Below are 22,215 nucleotides of genomic sequence, written 5' to 3'. Positions count from 1 at the left end.
GACGGCGTTTCATTCATGAATATTTCATGAATGAACATTTTCCCGCACTATTTTTTACTATGTACGATATTTACAACTGTTTATTATTGAATAAGTAAAAGCCCGAGTGCATCGAAAGAGTCCGGTATGCGAGAACAAGTTAATATTTGACAAAATTGTCGGATAATTGACAAGTGATAATGGTTTGATTTATTTTAACAATACACAGGTGATAGAATATAAAATAATCGATAATTATATGGCTTATGTCTCACGCCAAGGACGATTAAAGGTAAATACCGGCTTATAGAAATAAATAGAAAAGTGCATTGTTTTTGTCAAACTGACATCGATCTGAAAGTTTTGATGCCAAAAATCATTTGAAAACTTTTAATTCGTTAAGTACTAACTGTTTCACATTCCAATGTGCATATATAAGGACCTTCACTCGTTCAGCATGTTCAACTGGATCATACTGACAACAGAAAAAACATTGTCTTAATGACAATTAGTATCATAGCATCCGTATAATTTAAAAGCAACTGAGTCATCAACTACTTCTAAGAATATTATAGTTCAGTGTATCAAGACCGAGATCAAGCTAAAGACAAGTGCTGTAGAAATTATTATAATGATTTAATAACATTTGTCCATGTACTAGCAAAATGACTTTCTTAGTGCTTAACAATGCAGTGGCGGATCCAGAACTTTTTATCCTCACTTTATTCCTGGGGCAGTATGATTTTTTAAGATTGACCTATAATTAATAATGTGTCCCCACAGAGGCAATGATTAAATAAATGGCTTAAAACAAAAATCTCAAATGTCATTGCCTCAATGGCAATTACGCAGCAGCAACTAAAATGTGTTTCAGGGTTATAAGCACGTGTACTTCAGATCAACATTGTATGAATCTAGTATATATAAACTTTTTTATTCCTGAGGTCATACTACTATTGTTATGCCCCCACCATATTGAGTTTTATCCTTGTTTTTTTCTGTAAGTATGTACGTCTCTTACTTGTACGTACGTCCATACACCCCAAAATTGATTTCTGTTCTATTACTTTAGTTTGCCTGAACCAAATTTTATGAAACTTATACGCAACCACAAAACACAAGTCAAGTTTGAATTTTGTTGGCGTCACTTTTACCATTCTAGATGTAAAGGGGTGAAATTTTCAGTATGCCCTATCAAGTATATATACCTTTATATATAAAACATACATAAAAACGGTCTTTAGATTTAAAAGTATAGATATATAAGAATGTGTCCCCAGTACACGCATGCCCCATCTGCACTATCATTTTCTATGTTCAGTGGACCGTGAAAATGGAGTAAAAACTCTAATTTGGCATTAAAATTAGAAAGATTATATCATAGGGAACAACTATATTACTAAAATGACGAGGTCCAATTTATCAGCCGTCATGGGGTAAAAACGACAAATCAAAGAATTCAATTTTATATATATCTAATATAGGACAATGCTATTATGGTGTTGATTAAAAAAAAATTACAGCACTCTTCCACATAATTAATATTCACCTGTTACCTATTACTTATCGGTACGTTTCTCATCTGACAGGCGCACCACCAAACAGTGTATTTCGGATTTTGCCATGTACACGGGTCATAGTCACAGGGTTGACACTACTAAATTCAATCATTGTCAAATTGGTCCCTATTGTAGTATTTTAAGCAGTAAGACTTTCTAAGATGACAATACGAGTACTAAAAATCTGGACTTTAAATAAGAATCAAATAAGGCGTATAGGTACAGTTTTCAATTTGTTAGCGGGCATGACATTAAACAGCGAATCAAAGAATTCAACTTTATTTATAACTAAATTAATAAATATAGGACCATGCTGTTGATTAAAAAATACTCCATTACCAGGACCTTTTGTTTTCAATTAATATTACCAATAATTGATAAGTTCCAGGTCGACTGGTTCAAACAGACAGATTTTGAAAGCAGAGAACACTGTGCATCTTATAATCGGCATGACTTTATCAGATGGCAATCCCAATACTAAAATAAGGCGTAGGCATAGTTATATACTTTAATTCAGTCACAGACCCGCGATATCACGGGTGTGTTCTAGTGTGTACTAAGTTTCAAATTAATTGGACTTCAACTTCATCAAAAGGTATCTTGACCAAAAACTTTAACCTGACAGACGAACGGACGGAAGGACGGACGGACGAAGGGATCGACGCACAGACCAGAAAACATAATGCCCATAAATGGGGCATAAAAAGTGATTTTTGGAAATTGCTGGCGAGACAATGGTTTAGTTTGAAAAATCAAAACAGTGATTTGAATACATATTTAAAATAATACACGTCAATAACCTATTTGAAATAATACACATATACAGTTGCAAACTTTCCAGAGGTGCTATCCAGCACTTTGATTTACATCTTAATATTTTATGATGTATTTAAATGAGTAGTTATTGTTGCAAACTCCATTAGATTTTGAATTGATATCAGTTTTGAAAAAGGGAAACGGGGATGTGAAAAAAAAGGGGGGGGGGTTAAATTTTTCTCATTTCAGATTTCATAAATAAAAAGAAAATTTCTTCAAACATTTTTTTGAGAGGATTAATATTCAACAGCATAGTGATTTGCTCAAAGGCAAAAAAAACCTTTTAAGTTCATTAGACCACATTCATTCTGTGTCAGAAACCTATGCTGTGTCAACTATTTAATTTTAGATTTAAAAAGTTTGAAGAAGAAATCTTTAATTGATTTGTAAAATCTTGGCATTTGTTTTGTGTAAAAAAAAACCATGTAATGTCAAAAATTTGATCACAATCCAAATTCAGAGCTGTATCATGCTTGAATGTTTTGTCCATACTTGCCCCAACTGTTCAGGGTTCGACCTCTGCGGTCGTATAAAGCTGCGCCCTGCGGAGCACCTGGTTCTATCTATAACATGTAAAGTATCATTGAAATCTCCCCCAATAATCGGTATACCGATACCAAATTCTTTTATATTATCACTTACCTTTTTAAAAAACGTATTTCTAGATGCTTTATAATTTGGTGCATATATACATACCAACGTAAATATTGTTTCGTCAATTTGTATATTGAGCAGAATTTCTCTCCCGTCAGCGTCTCGATTTTCATTAATAACAGTAACATTTAAACTACTCCTAATTAAAATAGCGACCCCCCTACTTGCTGTCGTGCCATGACTACAGAATATATTAAAATCTTTCTGTATCGACATTTCTTTACTTACTTTTTCGTCAAAATGCGTTTCTTGCAAAAAGGCAATGTCACATTTATGAGCTTTTAACCATTCGATAACCCTCTCTCTTTTATTCCTATTGTTTATACCATTTACATTGAGACTACATACATTTATTAATTTTTTTTTAACCATATTGTGTTATCTAATTCAATTTTCAAACATGTTACATAAATAAAAATACTACACTGTGAAATATATACATTACTTCTACATAGAAGTATCTCTTGTTTTCTTTTCAACATAAACATTATAAACAATAACAGAATACTACAATTAAAATGTGTTTTGAATCCGGCATGCGAATTACCACTAGATTTAACGATGTAATACATAGCCTTGTCTGTATGTTTACCTATCCGTGACCTTATTAATCTATTTAAATTCATGTTGAAGATAAGTTGGCCCTCTGGGCACGTGTTTTTGTTGTGTATTTTAAATAGTATCACGACTAGAAATGTTATGATGATCATAAATAATAACTGTAAAACTGACGTTTCTAATTTGGATATTAATTCATATATATATTATGTGTATTGAAATTTTGAAACCTTTGTGCGTATAAGTATCCTAAAAGTGTTCGACTATCAGCGTTATAGTGGATGTTTTTGTAGCGTATTTCAGTAGGACAACCGGAAGCGCCTGAGTAAGGATTTCGGCGCTCAGTGATACGGTTCACTAGACGACGTTGTCAACACGTAATGGCGGCCATTATTTGACGTCGGATTTGACATTCCTCGTTGAAAGTTGCATTTATGACATTCTTGGATGCTTAAACTTTGTGCCACACAACATAAAAGATAAAGCTTTATTCCAGATATTGCAGGTAATTATTTTCAAAGAAGTCGTATCCCAAGAAATGATTTAAACGGCAAAAATAAAGTGTAAAATAATATGAAACATGAATATTGAAATACAAGTTTTCATCATTTCCTTTTCATGTAATGAATTTACTATTTATCACTTTTATTATTTTATTACATTCGGATTTCGGTCTGGGGTATCCGCCCTTGTCTCCGGAAATATTATACCCACTGTCAACATCCGTTTTCAAACTGGACAGACAAAATTAAAAAAAGTGTTCTTCACGATCTCCCTGGAAATAATTCACGCTATCACTTTGAACATTGTAAACATGAAACTGCAAATACGGACCAAAACGAATCAAATTGGAAAGCGTGGATGATAATGTTTCATGCCGACTGTAAGTTCTCTAAAAAATGAGGGGGGGGGGGGGTAAACTCCATGAATTTTGCTGACATGTCAAAGACGTCCATGTACTAAATCATTAGAATGTAAGAAATATTCACTCTAACTCTTGGCTACTTTATACCTGGTCTTATATAAATAAATTCCCATTTTATCTGGGAACAATTAATTTTATCTTCATTATAAACTAACTATCTAACTAATTTTATTCAGGATAAAATCCAGTACAAAAGGATCATCGCTGACACACATGAACACATCTATAAAAACATATACAAAACAAAACAACAATAAAACATAACAGCCAACACTTTTGACACTTATAACAACATGAACAAGCAAGAGACAAAACTCATTATATGTTTATGTGTTAAGAATCAGAATGTATTGTGTATTGTTGTCATTATTGCCCGTCAGGGGCCCTTAATTGGAAAATAAAGATTTTGAACTTTTATGTGTCCCTGATTTCATTTATATAATACATGTACACTCAAGTTTAATATTTTATCTATAAAAATTAAATCTTTTATGAACACAAATTGATACAATACAAAGGGAAAGGGATTATAGGCACTTGTTTCTGACAATGGGGGTTCACTACCATACTCTTCTTTCCCATATATAAAAAAATAAACTAGATACATGTAGTATCCCCATTGTAATTAACCAATCACCCGTCACCCATTTGAGAGCTTACACAGTGACATACATTTACATGTCAGACCAGAAACTAACAAATTTCAGTGGCAAAACCAGAACTTTTCATAAAGGGGGGGGGGGGGGGGGGGGGGGGGGGCTCCAGTCATGCTTCAGTCCCTATGTACAATGATGTAATCAACCAAATTTTTTCCAACAAGGTCTCAATAGTCATGACAGTGGTGGTTCCATGATTTTAATTGAGAAAAACTGGGTTGTGAGTGCCCCCAAAATGTATATAATTTTAACTTGTATTGTACATGTTATGATATTTATGTACACTACAAATGTATAATATAATTGAATATAAAAATGTTAATGAAAGGATTGTTAACACTCAAATCTACTCTATGTTATGATATTAAACATTGTTATCTAACATGTTTAACACCGCCACATTATTTATGTATGTGCCTGTCCCAAGTCAGGAGCCTGTAATTCAGTGGTTGTCGTTTGTTTATGTGTTACATGTACATATTTGTTCTTCGTTTTTTCATAAATAAGGCCGTTAGTTTTCTCGTTTGAATTGTTTTACATTGTCTTATCGGGGCTCTTTATAGCTGACTATGCGGTATGGGCTTTGCTCATTGTTGAAGGCTGTACAGTGACCTATAGTTGTTAATGTCTGTGTCATTTTGGTCTTTTGTGGATAGTTGTCTCATTGGCAATCATACCACATCTTCTTTTTTTTGTCGAGCCTTCGACTTTTGTCGAAAAAGCGAGACTAAGCGATCCTACATTCCGTCGGCGTCGTCGTCGGCGGCGTCCACAAATATTCACTCTGTGGTTAAAGTTTTTGAAATTTTAATAACTTTCTTAAACTATACTGAATTTCTACCAAACTTGGACAGAAGCTTGTTTATGATCATAAGAAAGTATCCAGAAGTAAATTTTGTAAAAATAAAATTCCATTTTTTCCGTATTTTACTTATAAATGGACTTAGTTTTTCTGCGAGGAAACATTACATTCACTCTGTGGTTAAAGTTTTTAAAATTTTAATAACTTTCATAAACTATCCTTGATTTGTACCAAACTTGGACAGAAGCTTGTTTATGATCATAAGATAGTATCAAGAAGAAAATTTTGTAAAAATAAATTTCCACTTTTCCGTATTTTACTTATAAATGGACTTAGTTTTTTTGCCAGAAACAAAACATTCAATTCACTCTGTGGTTTAAGTTTTTAAAATTTTTATAATGTTCTTAGACTATCCTGGATTTCTACCAAACTTAGACAAAAGCTTGTTTCTGATCATAAGATATTATTCAGAAGCTAAATTTGTAAAAAAAAAATTCACTTTTTCCGTATTTTACTTATAAATGGACTTAGTTTTTCTTCCAGTTAACATTACATACAGTCTGCAGTTAAAGTTTATAAAACATTTATTAGATTCATAAACTATCCTGAATTTTTTACCAAACTTGGAAGCTTCTTTCAATCAAAAGACAGTATCGAGAGGGAAATTTTTATTGATGTTTTTCCTCATTTTTGTTGAGTCTGCCATTAACAGCAGAAGTAGGCGAGACACTGGGTTCCGTGGAACCCTTACAAATTTTTTTATATTATACATAAAAAATAAATTTTCAAGACTTGGAAATATTTTCTTTGCCCATTATTTCCTTTAACTTTTATGTATTGAGCAAAATGCTTGAGGCATAATTTTTTATAATACTTAGTAAAAACATGTATTTTCTTGGTAATTAATATGGCAAATTTGTATTAATGTGTTGATAATAACAATGCAAAGTTTAATTTTGCTTTGAATAATTTAGTATATAATTTATTTAGTAATTGTATGTACATTTGCTTTATATTTACAGGAAGGAGAAAGATGTTCACTATGAATCAAAAATTCAATACATAGGACTTTTATATATCAACAAAAAACACTTGTACATGTACATGTGTATGTGTGATATACATACAACAAGAAAACAGTAATCAAATGGAATGTCAAGGACCAGTGTCCAGTAATGTTGAAAGCAAAATGATTTTGATAGAAAACAATAGGACTAGAATATATTAAGGGTAAGTAATCCAAAAGTGTCTGTTTAGGGTAAAAACAGTCAGTTATTTACAGTGTGCTATGATTTCAATCCCACAAATATGAAACAAAAACATAATATACATGGTATGCAGACTGTTTTCATAAGGGAATAGACTGAAAATATCTACATTTAACAGTCAGACATAATTATATACTAAATTATTCTTTTTTATATATAAAAGTTGCCAATGGAATAAATTGAGGATGGAAATTGTAATTAATGAGATATAGGTAAAAGAATCATACACAGACTTTAAGGCCGAATGGTATTCTTTTAATAGTTTAAAGATTTTATTCTGTTATCTATGCTGTATAAATGTCAAGATAGTTACGTTTGGATTTAAAACCTAATTTCAAGAATGAAGGGTACCATAATTTAAATTAAATTTATGATAAAAAAAACAATATAAGGGAATTAACTCTTACATGATGTGCATCATATCCATGCAAATGAAGCGTTTTAATAAATCTGACCATTTTTATACGACCGCAAAAATTGAAAATTTTTTGGTCGTTTATTGGTATCACGTTGGCGTTGGTGTCGTCGTCCGAATACTTTTAGTTTTTGCACTCTAACTTTAGTAAAAGTGAATAGAAATCTATGAAATTTTAATACAAGGTTTATGACCACAAAAAGAAGGTTGGGATTGATTTTGGAAGTTTTGGTCCCAACATTTTAGGAATTAGGGGCCAAAAAGGGCCAAATAAGCATTTTCTTGGTTTTCGCACTATACATGTAACTTTAGTTTAAGTAAATATAAATCTATGAAATTTTGACACAAGGTTTATGACCACAAAAAAAAGGTTGGGATTGATTTTGAGAGTTTTGGTTTCAATAGTTTAGGAATTAGGGGCCAAAAAAGGGCCCAAATAAGCATTATTCTTGGTTTTTGCACAATAACTTTAGTATAAGTAAATAGAAATCAATGAAATTTAAACACAAGGTTTATGACCATAAAAGGAAGGTTGGGATTGATTTTGGGAGTTGAGGTCCCAACAGTTTAGGAATAAGGGGCCAAAAAGGGGCCCAAATACGCATTTTTCTTGGTTTTCGCACCATAACTTTAGTATAAGTCAATAGAAATCTATGAAATTTAAACACAAGGTTTATGACCATTAAAGGAAGGTTGGGATTGATTTTGGAAGTTTTGGTCCAAACAGTTTATGAATAAGGGGCCCAAAGGGTCCAAAATTAAACTTTGTTTGATTTCATCAAAAATTTAATAATTGGGGTTCTTCAATATGCCGATTTTAACTGTGTATGTAGATTCTTAATTTTTGGTCCTGTTTTCAAATTGGTCTACATTAAGGTCCAAAGGGTCCAAAATTAAACTTTAATAGTTTGATTTTAACAAAAATTGAATCCTTGGCCAAGTTGGGGTTCTTTGATATGCTGAATCTAAAAAAATACTTAGATTTTTTATTATTGGCCCAGTTTTCAAGTTGGTCCAAATCGGGGTCCTAAATTAAACTTTGTTTGATTTCATCAAAAATTGAATAATTGGGGTTTTTCGATATGCCAAATCTAACTGTGTATGTAGATTCTTAATTTTTGGTCCCGTTTTCAAATTGGTCTACATTAAAGTCCAAAGTTAAACATGTACTTAGATTTTTTATTATGGGCCTAGTTTTCAAGTTGGTCCAAATCAGGATCTAAAATTATTATATTAAGTATTGTGCAATAGCAAGAAATTTTCAATTGCACAGTATTGTGCAATAGCAAGAAATCTTCAATTGCACAGTATTGTGCAATAGCAAATATTTTCAATTGCACAGTATTGCGCAATAGCAAGAAATATCTAATTGCACAATATTGTGCAATAGCATGAAATTTTCAATTGGAGTCTTATCTTTCTTTGTTCAGAATAGTAGTTGAATCAACTTAAATCATTGTTTTATACAATATACAATGTATATTCACTTTTACTACCAACTGATAAATTAAAACAATCTTTACCATTCAGTGATTACAAGCACTTTCTTTACGTTTTAATATTTTATGATGTATTTAAATGAGTAGTTATTGTTGCAAACTCCATAAGAAATTTGAATTGAGATCAGTTTTGGAATAAGGGAAAGGGGGATGTGAAAAAAAAATTGGGAGGGGGGTAAAAAATTTTCATTTCAGATTTCATAAATAAAAAGAAAATTTCTTCAAACATTTTTTTGAGAGGATTAATATTAACAGCATAGTGAATTGCTCAAAGGCAAACAAATTTTTTTAAGTTCATTAGACCACATTCATTCTGTGTCAGAAACCTATGCTGTGTCAACTATTTAATCACAATCCAAATTTAGAGCTGAATCCAGCTTGAATGTTGTGTCCATACTTGCCCCAACCGTTCAGGGTTCAACCTCTGCGGTCGTATAAAGCTGCACCCTGCGGAGCATCTGTTTTTTTAGATAAGAGAATGACTTGAGCAGACTGTATTGAGGTCATAGATGGCAATAACAATGAAATACAATATATTATAATTATCATTCTTCATTACTTTTTGATTGAATTAACAAACTTATTTTAATAACAAAAAATTTCTTTTTCAGTAGACAACACATCCTGTCAGAGGAATAATTTTACTGGAGGATAAAAATTTTGATACCTGGAATCAGCAATTTATATGAAATTTGTTATGAGAGATATATTCATGTACAGAATGGTGTCCAAGGTGGTTCAAGTGATTATAAGCAGACATTTTTGTTGAACTAATGCAGGATTTAATAAATGAAAGTTTAACAGACTATGGGCTCCAAAGTTTAGTAACAAGAGGATTTTTTAAATATGTGAGACTCATCAACATTAAAAAGTGCAGAAGTGAAATGTCACCATATTTATTAAAAAAAATCAGATTATTGACTCAGTTGATTTCATGAATATTTTGTTTTAAGCAATTTCACTGTTATATACTTAATAAGATTCCACTTTTATTTTATACTTCTGACAACCGAATATTATATCTTCCCTCTGGCCTCAAGTGTTTTCCTTTTATTTTGCATGAGTGTAATTTAAAAAAGCTCGCTTTTAGTTTTGGGCAAATTCAAGTTTTGCCATTCCAGAATTATTCGACTTTTTTCCTGGTAAATTAGACATGTACCCACATGTTGTATTTTGCTTTGGTACTTTTTCAAGAAATTGTGGATCAAGGCTGAATTTTATCAAATAAGCTCATTTTTGAATATTTATCACATATCACATACTTGAATTATCTTTAAAATTGAGAATATAGATGGGCAATGTGTCAAAGAGATAACAACCCAACCAAAGAGCAGAAAACGAGCAGAACCAGTAGTATGCTTATATTGATTTACTTCACTTTTGCCTTGTTGTTGAGATTGAGTGAAAGAATTTTTGTTTTGTTTATTCCTATCAATTAGGGGGGTGGGGACCAGTATTCAACACTGCATAACTAAATGTATATCCCATCACCAGATATGAAGCAGCCAACCATACAGAATAGGCCGCCCGTCACTTAAAGGAGAAGAGATGCACAACATACAAAATATTCCATAAGGCTACATGTAGCTACATTGTATCATTTGAAATTATATTTCATTTATTTTTTTTACATGTGGAATTGTTTTTTGTAAGTAGTTATTTATTCAATTCAAGGTAATAAATACAGTTACCTTTCAGTAATATGAAAATTAGAAAGTTGGGGTATGATCAATGCCAATAAGACAACTCTCCACTAGATATCAAATGTCTAAAAAGATAAACTTGAACAAAAAGCAGTTAGTGAGCCACATGCATAAAAGACCCTGTTACATGACACAAGACAGGCTGAAAAGGAATATTCTGCATCTGTATGCAAAAGTGAAAATATGTTTAGAAATAAATGCATGTGTAGCAATGGATGCAAATGAATAGTCAATCCAGACAAAATCTCCAACGTTTTGGCGTATGTGGTTTATGCACAAAATTGTCAACCAAATTTTACATACTTCATTCAAATAATTTACATTAAAGAGGACAACAAAATAAAAAAAAAAGATCAGGGCGAATGGGTATAAGGGCAAAGCACCCAGGGCGAACAAGTACATAGGCGGATCCAGGGGGGCCCCCCTTTCGTGGGAAAAATTTGGTTGATTATATAGGGAATCATTGAAGCATGACTGGAGCCCCCCCCCCCCTTTTAGGTTAGTCAGCCCCCCCTTTAGGAAAAGTTCTGGATCCGCCACTGAAGTACTATTGTGAACAGACCAGGATTTCTTTTGAATTCCCACCACCTACTTTGAATAGAATTGGTCATCCCTCCTATGCATAGATATATTGATAGTCAGTATGTCAATGCCCCAAGAAACTGCAAAATGAATTTTTAATAAGTTTTTAAAGTCATGATGAGTTTGAACCTCCACTGTAACCAGAGATTGAGAACCCTGAGCCCTTAAAATGACACATGCCTTTGACAAAATAAAAAGAGCATGCCCTTGCCAACACCCCCTTTTAAATGTAAGAAACCAAACAAAACACACAACGATAATTATATTAACGAAAGGAATATCAACAGCTTTTCTATGACCGAATCAGATTAAATGTTCATTAAAAACTCAGCGGCAGGTAGCAATATTCACGGAATGAATCTTGTTTTTTATAAGTTACTTTGTAAACTTTTAGTTAAAGTACGATCATGATTTCAACAAATCAGTCGGGGTCCCATGATGTGTAATCCTAACACTCTAGGGTACCAAGTATGGTATAACGTTGGTATGGATTCAACATATTGCATGCCTTCCTTTGCATTAAGATTAACAAAATTGCTACAAAGAAGAAAAGAATCCAACTTTTAATGACATTTTACGTTGGCATTTTTCGGCGCCGGAAATTGACAACGTTTATCTATATACTGACACAACTTCGGTTGAGGTCGATTCCGGCAATTCTGCTTAAAAAATCACATCCAGTAAAATTTATTGATGTCTTAACATATATTTGATATGTTTCAACTATTTTTAGTGGATATTTTTTTCGAGAGATGAATTACTATCGTGTTCTTCAGAAACAAGGTAAAGGGAGGAACAGGGCCCCCATAGTGGGGACATACAAAGTAAAGGTGATCATTCTCCATTTCTACTCGATAGAAGTGCCTAATTTTTTCAAAACACATACATTTTGTACCAAAGATTAGCATATGAAAGTTTTAAAAAAATTGAGTCGGAGGTTTTTTAGAATCACCTCATAATTTTAGCATATTAATAGACGTAATGGAAAAATAGCCAAAAATGGCGCCTTCTTCAATTTCGAAAAAAATCTATAATTTTACAATTCAGTGACACAAACTGCTATATTTAAAGTGGTTTTATACCTAATGATTTACCTTTTCATGATATTTGAATAAATATTTACTTTAAAAACATAAAACTCTTCCAATTTTCAAATCTACCGACCATGCAAGGAAAAACCTATAAAAGATTGAGACCCCTACTTTAAAATGGGAACAAATTTTTGCCCTGGCTGGGACACCTCTGTTCTTTACGAATTTCGATGCCAAAAACTCGCGAGAATAGGTTGTAAAAATTTTTAGCAAATCGAAGGATAGGTATTTTTTTGTTCCCATTTTTGATATAGCCATTTAATCCTATAGTGCAGAAAATCAAAATCCGAAATTCTATGTTCAGATGTTAAAAAATAAGATTTCCTTATGTTTCAATGATCAAAAATGAAAATAATATGTAAACTCATATATTTTTCTCATGTAGATATGCTTAAAATCGACAGTATTTATCGTCCGCACTTTGCCGCAAACGAATTTAAAAAAAATACAAAAGCGCGCCATTTTCCGGTTGACGTCGGCCGACGCAAAATAGTCCAATTTTCGGCGTAGGACTACTGAGCGCCGCCGAATCACATTTTGGCCGAAAAGGCACATCCGGTTGTCCTATTGCATTTGGATTTAACACTAAACAAGTCGACAAATAAGCGATATAAGGTATTTCAATATCTTTTGACAAACAAGTGAAAAGTTGTATTTTGGAGCTTTGCCGCTGAGAAATTCTATGAGAAATTTGTGTATACATTTGTGTTGTGGTAAAATGAATTGCAACTAAAAATTCGTGTAAATATTGTAATATCAAACATTTCTGTGGTAACTGTAATGTAGTACAAGGTAAGACATTTTTTATTACTATTTTATAGTTATTTAATTTAGTTCCAGTATCTATAATGGATATTTGTTTTGATAGTCTTCTGATAGTTTTATTAGTTTCTATTCTTTCGTATTTCTTTAAAAAGAAAACACAACCGTCACGCATGCAATCATCGACTTTTTTTTAATTTACATGTATTCTTGTGTTCATAGAGTGTTACTATAAATACATTTGGTAAAAACCCGTCTAATACAAATATTTTAAATGGAATCACATAATACTTTGGTTTACCATTGCACATGTTGCAGTAGTAAAAAATAATGGAATACAGAGAAATATTTTCCCTACATGTCTGATTTAAAGGCATACATAATTTGTTCAACTCGATTCTTTGTAGTCTACTTATAGCATACAACGTACACAGAATTAAAAATAACTTTGGGAAAAACCAGTATATCAGCTGTTTGATGTTAAACACAAAATTGAACGAATTTACATACTCTATATCAACAAGACATAGTTTGTTCATTTTCTTAACCAGTAATCCTGTTATCATTTTATATACAACAACATATAATATTTTGGACATCAGTCTTGTATTTCTTATTAAATTTGTTTCATCAAGGAGGTTATATTAGAAGGAGAGAGGACGAAAGACGACAATTACACATAAAATGTTACCGACTTTTCTGTAAGTGGGTGTTAATTACTTGAGATCGACTCTGTCACAGAGGGAGATTTTGTCCTAATTACATACCCGAGTAAGAACGGAAACACCCGAGGTGTCATAAACTGACCGGAAATATAATTATTGACATATTAGTACGATTTTTTGTGATATTTTTTATTAAGTAATTAAAAATTAAAATTTTATGTTAAAAGTTAACTTCTAACCAATAGAAATGAAACGAATACTCATTGCCGTCAATGTTGATACCAACAGAAAGCACTTTTACGTTGTTCCCGATAAATTTCTCTATGTTTCAATTGCAAATATTCTTTCCGGTCGTTACCGGTCACCGTAACTAAAGTACTTTGCATATTCGTATATTTTCTATAATTATTACCTGCCAATTCTCATCAACAGGAATTGACAGGTGAAGCGAAAATCTTTGTTTAAAGCAATGTAGTGTTGAATAAAAATCGCACACTAACTTTCCTTTAAACCCTCATAACTTTGTCATTTCTTTATCTTTTTTCACGGTAGACAGACGATTGATTTTGAAATTGCGCGTCCAATCTTTTTCCATATCATAAACACCTATACACTGCATTGTTTCCAAAAATACACCTGAACTCTAATGACCCACTCACTGATAACAACCACGTGACATATGCGATTTATCTATTAGCCCGAACTGCTCGCGGTAACAGCCCGGTACATCAGAGGGCCATGTCAAGTGGGTGATAAACATGTCGGTTTCTTTATATTTTTATCATTTTTCTCTGATCGAACTGCTATCCTGGGGATGTTAATTTTGTATCAAGCAGAGTGTTCACTCTCCTTCTAATATAACCTCCTTGGTTTCATCAATCATTTTTACTCTACACTTGAGCTTAAACATTTTTTTTTTGAAATTTTTTTTTAGTTTTTTTTTAGTTATGGTATATGTTAAAATAAGACACACAGATAATAAAACATACCAACAAAAATAAATATAGTTACATAGTAATAATCTTTTATGTTGTTGGAGGTCCATAAACATATTTTGAACTCTGCTTTTCAGTGAGCTGAGGCATTGTCATTGTTTAAATATTTTTTAATTATTTTTAGTATGATAAAAAAAATGTACTATTTTAAAATACTTGATAAGATTGTTATGATGTTAAACACACTTGTTTTATTTTGCTTTTGCTTTCTTTGGTCCATGACTGTCACTTGTTCTATCATGAAGTGCCTCTGGTGGTGTTGGAGGTGTATGACTATGAGTTCTAGAACCAAGACCTTTCTGGTTGTTTGGAGTTCTCATGAATTTGTCAATTATAGATTGTTGTGACCTTCCAGCGTTATCATCATTTGTTTTCTTTCCACTTTTCTTAGAGCCCAATTTTCCTGTGTTGTGCTTCTCTTTAGTTTTACTTTGTTTTTCTGTTACAGGTTCGTCTTCATTGACTTCTGTATGTTCATCATCTTTGCTGTTTTCGTTTACTTGTTCTGTATTTGTCTCTTCATGTTTATCATTGACTTCTTGTTCATTGCCATTATGAGTCTGTAGTTCTGTTGGACAGTCTATCATTTTGTGTCCACTTATGTTACATATCCTACAGACCCAATCATTTGGACAATTGTACATCACATGACCTGGTTTGAGACATTTGTGACACTTTTTGACACCTTCATAGCTCACTAAATTTGGTCTTCCCTGAAACTCGGGTTGACCTGAATGAAAAATTCTTGCTAGGTACTTCCCAATCTGAAGATTTCTTGGAATGGATTTTTCAAGTAACTTACTTATAACTAACCTATCCCCTGTTTCACAATTTGTTATTTTTCCATCAATCCTGAGTCTTTCTCGAGAAAAAGCCTGAATATTACACCCCTGTAAAGTTAAAGCACGATGAATCTGCCCATCATCCGCTGAAAGAGGAACGTTTTTCACTTTTATGCGTATCGTATCAGGTTGTAATAAGTTAGATGGATTATGAGGGTTTTGTGAATGCAAGGCGACCTGCCTGCCACGTAGGTTTATACCTTGCACTAACAGCGACAGTTTGTCTTCCTCATTATCCATGTAGATACGCCACATTTCTCTAATGCGTTGGATGCCTTTAATACATTCCGCGGGGACCTTTTCTCCGACAGCTTTATAAATTTCAACATTTGTTATCCACATAGACCGCTCCGGTTTCACAGAACCATGAACGTCGCTATCTTTAAGAAATATTGGTTTTACAAAATTACTTGAATTTGAAGCTGAAGCTGAAGTTGAGTTGGGATGATTGTCATTTGTATCATTTGTGGTGACATCGTTGTCATTGTTTTGTTTTGCACACGGAAATCATATTATGATTTTTTTTAAAGCCTACCTCAGATTAAAACAATCTCAATTAATTTACGAACTAGTCTTTGATTTAATTTTTCATTGAAAACACCAATTAGAAAATTTACCTACTTATTTTTTTCTATTTTTTAATGATAAAAGTCGTGACACATAGTTATTAATTATGTCTTTTTTCGAGACAGTTATAAGGTCGTAATTTTGATAGACAATTTATCAAAAAATTATGTAAACAGCTAAATTGATCTCTATCGATTCACATTTTAAAGACTCTGATCCCTTTGAAAAATTTAATGTTAAATTTATCAAAGATATATAAGGGGTTCACTGTAAGGCATCTAATGATGGATGTCGAGCCGAACTTAACAGAATTCCGTTGAAAAATAAAATATTATATTCAATATTCAACTACCTGAACCATATAGTTTCTTCGGAAAATTCTTTGGCATATGATATATTCACTCAATCTGTAGATTCAAACCCTTGGGTCATAAAGGTCAAGAGTCTTTCGAATGGACTTGGAATGTCTTATATCATCAATAACTTAAATTATGTTAAAGGTAATTTAAATTCTATTACACAAAGATTTAATGACCAATGTTTGCATGTTAAAAATGCAAATGTATTTGAATAAAAAAAGTTAGACTTTTTCAAGAGAGTCTACATAATGGGCAGAAGACCACCCTATGTTGATGTATTGAAAAACAGAAGTGACAGAGCTGCAATATATAAAATCCGTATAAGCGCTCATATACTGATGATTGAAAGAGGGAGACATCTAAATATTCCCAGAAATGAGAGATACTGCTCTGTATGTAATTCTGGTCAAATTGAAAATGGAAAACATTTTCTATTACATTGTGAAAAATACTCAACTAAAAGGGTCATATTTTACCAAAAAGTTTCAAATATAATCGTTGATCCTACAAAATTTCAAAAACATGAAAATAATATTATCTTGTTACTAAATAATAATTCATACACAATCCTAAAATTGACCTCCTCTTTCATTTCAGACAGGCTGAACCTGCGTAAAGCAGAACAAACTCTATAAAATTGTCAATATGTCTAATCAAGGAGGTTATATTAGAAGGAGAGAGGACGAAAGACGATAATTACACAAAAAATGTTACCGACTTTTCTGTAAGTGGGTGTTAATTAGTTGAGATCGACTCTGTCACAGAGGGAGATTTTGTTCTTATTACATACCGAGTAAGAACGGAAACACCCGAGGTGTCATAAACTGACCGGATATACAATTATTGAAATGTTAATCAAATTTTTTGTGATATTTTTTTATTAAGTAATTAAAAATTAAAATTTCATGTTAAAATTAAACTTATTACCAATAGAAATAAAACGAATATCCGTCTCATTGCCGTCAATGTTAATATCAACAGTCATAACAGAAAGTCACTTTTACGTTGTTCCCGATAAATTTCTCTATGTTTCAATTGCAAATATTCCTTCCGGTCGTTACCGGTCACCATAACTAAAGTACTTTGCATATTCGTATATTTTCTATGATTATTACCTGCCAATTCTCATAAGCAGACATTGACAGGTGAAGCGAAAATCTTTGTTTAAAGCAATGTAGTGTTGAATAAAAATCGCTCACTAACTTTCCTTTAAACCCTCATAACTTTGTCATTTCTTTATCTTTTTTCACCGTAGACAGACGATTGATTTTGAAATTGCGCGTCCGATCTTTTTACATATCATAAACACCTATACACTGCATTGTTACCGAAAATACACCTGAACTTTAATGACCCAGTCACTGATAACAATCACGTGACATATGCGATTTATCTAATAGCCCGAACTACTCGCGGTAACAGCCCGGTACATCAGAGGGCCATGTCAAGTGGGTGATAAACATGTTGGTTTCTTTATAATTTTATCATTTTTCTCTGATCGAACTGCTATCCTGGGGATGCTAATTTTGTATCAAGCAGAGTGTTCACTCTCCTTCTAATATAACCTCCTTGGTCTAATTCATAATCATTGTTTATAATATTACATATTAATATAGTCATTCTTTGCAATACTTATTATGTTCGACCAACTATGTAATTGATATACCATGAGCCTTAACCATTTATTGTTGATGAGTTTGTGCTAATACAATATTTGTATTTGTATTTTCTATTTACTTAATATTGAAAGAAAGGCGATTTCTCTGCTGTAATCTGATCAAAAATATTGTATTTTTGTAAAGAAAGAATTTCCTTTTTATTGTAAAATATGCAAAGATGTGTGGTCACGTGGTAGCACCTGCCAATTTTGAACAGTATTAGATCACGTGGTTACGATCATAGAGTGTGAAATTAAAGTCGTTTGCTTGGAGTAAACCGTGCAATTTTAGAGTTCCTACAAATAGTTCTCGTTATTAATCTGTTGGGATGTAAAACTTTATTAATTTGTTTGAGAATAACTTTTTCTATGGTGAGTTATGAAACTTTTTATGTGCATTTTTACTGTGAAATGACATTTCATGTTATCAAAACATTTTTAGTATTTTTTGCGCAAAAGGTCATGATTGCAACAAAAAATGGGGAATTTAAATTTAATGATTTTATCGAATGCACAAAGGGTCGTAGAAAGAACTGTTATGGAAAACAAATGTAAAATATTTGTTACCTACTCTCTCTTGTACAGGTAGTTCTTCTTCTTCTTCTGTATGTATTATACTTCCATTAAGGAACACAAAGAATTGAGTTTAGTTTATCTGTAATATAAAACTATCTCCTGATTGTAGTTTTATCTTTAAAAAAGAAAGTATGAAGGGATATTCCCAGTGATTAAAGATTTCATTGTCTGATGCCAATGTTGCAAGAGTTGGTGATAAAATTTTAAAATCAATATATATCTTGTAAAAACGAAAAAAAGTACAACATTCTTTCTTTACTTCAAGTAAATATTTTTATTATTGTATTTTATACTGACGCAAAAATACAATTTACCTATTAGTGGAAAGGCTTGGTCTTAGTGCTATTAAAAGACATTGGTGCTAGATTGACGGAAAATCTGATATCAAATGTATACTTCAGTCCTGATTTATAACAGTATAAAATTTTCATCTAAAACATCTGGATATACTTCATCTAAAGTTTAATTTGTGAATTAACAAAAAATAGACAGCTGTATAAATCACATCAGTAAAAACAGAGAAAGGAAAAGTTTATGTGCATTGTATTTAAGTTGTACATTGAAAATTATTACTCACTCATAATTGAAGGAATTTATTTCTTATATTCTATTATTTCAGACTAAAAGTTCAAACAAAACGTGGAAGAGGATTATAGTGAATTGTGTGTTTTATCAATTCTTTTAACTGTGTGGAATTTTAATATGGGAGTAAATTGGAGTGTTATCATTGGTTTTTTTTTTCTTGGAATATCATTTTATGTAGCAGGAAGCAGACAAAAAAATAAATACAAGAGTAAGTATTTCACTATTTCATCTAGTCCAAATACTTATGACATCTGGCCAAGCTATTTTATTTTTTTCTGAGACGCCATAGTAACACTGAAGCCATTTTTTACGTCAGGAGTTTGAGAACAAATTTTGGGGGGAACCTTTGACACCTAATTTTGACAAGAAATTTTCACGTAGTTACAAAGTCCTACCTTTTTGTGCTTATTGATGTAAAAGATTTCCAGAAATTCCAAAAGAAAGGTTTAAATAAAATACGATTCCGTTTAAAGTGGGAGAATATTTATTTTGTATGGAAATGATTTCCCACAATTACCAACGAAACGTCACTTCTGGTGAATATAAAATTTAAAATCCGTTAAAATTTGACAGACCCGAATTTCCGGATAAAGTAAATCGAACGTTCCGGAAATTCGGATCCATTCAAATTTACCGGATTTTAAATTTTATATTTGTATTTGTTTTAACATTATTTGTAGGTGGCACGGTAGTATTTCCTGGCCCATAAGGGATAATGATAGCCTTTTTAGAATTTTCACCACTTTCTAACACTGCAAAAAATTCTACATTCACAGTTAACTGAAGTACTTTCATTTTACTATTCAGAAATGAATTTGAATATGTATCATGACCGTTTACTTTTTTTGCTATTTTTAAAAACCTAAGGCCACTAGTACTTTTAGGTCTTTTATGGTGCAGTGAATAAAAAATTTAAAAAAATTCTCAAAAATTCATTTTCATCTGTATGTAAAATTATTTCATATTTTTCTACACCTGATTCATCCCTCAGTTTGGGAAAGTATGTTCAGTTGTAGTGTATTTTTTGTCCAATCACACTGTTTAGATACATTAACCTAAGTAGGGTACACAAAAGAGCAACCTAAATTCTGGAATGCAAATACTACCGTGCCACCTTAACCAAGACATAACAAACTTGAAACCAGTCATGACACCTATGATGCATAGACTTCTTACTTTGGAACATATTACAATAAAGAATACTAGTCTGCACTTATTTCTTACAAAAAAAAAATGAAACATTACATCCCTACCCCATCTGGCAGATTTTCACTTTTTTTTCATCTTACCACTTTTACTTAAGGAGTGAACAAAACCCAAATATATGATGTTTCAAATCAACACAGAAGTCAAACATGGTGATTCAGGAGGAATTATTGGATTGCCAACTCTATTTATGGTTAATCTGACTGAAAGAAACAGTTTAAGCACCAAATCATGAAAAATGAGATTAAAGTCCATTCCACATTTTACAGCATGCCTTATACTACCTTAAACATTTCCAGATTATGAGGGCTATACAACAAGAGTCTTTAGATTGCACTTAACTATTATTCTAAAATCTTTTTCACAATACATGTACTAGAATACATCTCTAAGTTGACTGTTTGTCTATTTCTCATGTATGCATTAAGTTAAATTATGTCCCCTTACATAATCAATTTGCCTTTATTGTGTTTTTCACTGTCAGAAAATCGTAACAATTAATGGTATTTGCATGGAAAATGAATAAACCATTTAATCTTGCTGATATAACATCATAAAAACATTCTTTGTCAAAAATAATGTCTAGTCAATGTAAAGAAACCCCTATTTCTATCTCTATTTCAGACCAATATGAGAGCTAAATGAATAAGTAAGGACCCCTTAACCACTTACTGGTTCCCCAAAAGCTGCTACTGGTGTCATGTTACATCAGAACTACAAATTAAACATGAAGAAAACTAGTATAGCTGTACTTGTGTTGAAAAAAATAAGAAATTATGCAATTTGTTTATTTCGGTGAAAATAGTAGGATGTACATGCAACCGAAGAATGTCGCGTCTCAAATTTCAGTGGTTGCACATGTGTCAGACAATGCGAAAAGTTAAAGCGAGCACTTATAATTAAAAATGTATTGCAAGTTACATAAAAATAATGAAGTTCTACTTTCTATGTAAATTTTTACATTATTACCCACAGATCAGGCAAAATTTGCTGAATCAGCAACTTTTACTCTCAGGGGTAGAATTTAAGGCTTGTTTTTATCATAGTTGCTCTTAATCAACTTTTTATTGATAAACTTACAAATTGCATAGGTAAAATAAATTCCTGTATTGATTTAGTGTAAAAATGTATATCCCCCTTAAGGTGGCACGGTAGTATTTCCTGGCCCATAAGGGATAATGATAGCCTTTTTAGAATTTTCACCACTTTCTAACACTGCAAAAAATTCTACATTCACAGTTAACTGAAGTACTTTCATTTTACTATTCAGAAATGAATTTGAATATGTATCATGACCGTTTACTTTTTTTGCTATTTTTAAAAACCTAAGGCCACTAGTACTTTTAGGTCTTTTATGGTGCAGTGAATAAAAAATTTAAAAAAATTCTCAAAAATTCATTTTCATCTGTATGTAAAATTATTTCATATTTTTCTACACCTGATTCATCCCTCAGTTTGGGAAAGTATGTTCAGTTGTAGTGTATTTTTTGTCCA

General features: G+C 31.9%; 1 protein-coding gene and 2 long non-coding RNA genes across 7 annotated transcripts in view; 2 read left to right on the top strand and 1 right to left on the bottom strand.

Moving 5' to 3' along the window:
* LOC139520451 (uncharacterized) overlaps nucleotides 1-20,136 on the bottom strand; it is a 70,853-nt gene extending 50,717 nt beyond the window's left edge. Inside the window, exons 1-2 of one of the 2 annotated variants that reach the window (XR_011663890.1) lie at nucleotides 19,911-20,136; nucleotides 18,922-19,009 (exon numbers count right to left, since the gene is read on the bottom strand). This is a non-coding gene — a long non-coding RNA (uncharacterized lncRNA). The remainder of the gene's footprint in view (nucleotides 1-18,921; nucleotides 19,010-19,910) is intronic. The other variant, XR_011663891.1, reaches the window with a different exon arrangement.
* On the top strand, nucleotides 3,861-10,052 carry LOC139520411 (uncharacterized). Of its 2 annotated transcripts, none has more exons than XR_011663882.1 (3): nucleotides 3,861-4,071; nucleotides 6,972-7,179; nucleotides 9,743-10,052. It is a non-coding gene; the product is annotated as an uncharacterized lncRNA (long non-coding RNA). The 2 variants fall into 2 exon arrangements; XR_011663881.1 differs by lacking the exon at nucleotides 3,861-4,071 and adding an exon at nucleotides 4,156-4,449.
* The window catches only part of LOC139520448 (fibroblast growth factor receptor 3-like), a 60,973-nt gene continuing 51,871 nt past the window's right edge, over nucleotides 13,114-22,215 (top strand). Inside the window, exons 1-2 of one of the 3 annotated variants that reach the window (XM_071313056.1) lie at nucleotides 13,114-13,299; nucleotides 19,550-19,723. In XM_071313056.1, coding sequence (XP_071169157.1) covers nucleotides 19,633-19,723 — 91 coding nt within the window. In that variant the 5' untranslated portion in view covers nucleotides 13,114-13,299; nucleotides 19,550-19,632. Of the gene's footprint in view, nucleotides 13,300-18,571; nucleotides 18,727-19,549; nucleotides 19,724-22,215 lie in introns of those variants that run through there. The other 2 variants (XR_011663889.1, XM_071313057.1) reach the window with 2 other exon arrangements.

Source organism: Mytilus edulis, chromosome 4, assembly GCF_963676685.1.
Source record: "Mytilus edulis chromosome 4, xbMytEdul2.2, whole genome shotgun sequence".
Classification (NCBI taxonomy): domain Eukaryota; kingdom Metazoa; phylum Mollusca; class Bivalvia; order Mytilida; family Mytilidae; genus Mytilus; species Mytilus edulis.
The sequence above is the reverse complement of the archived record's forward strand: the minus strand, read 5'-3'. Positions and strand labels throughout refer to the sequence as shown.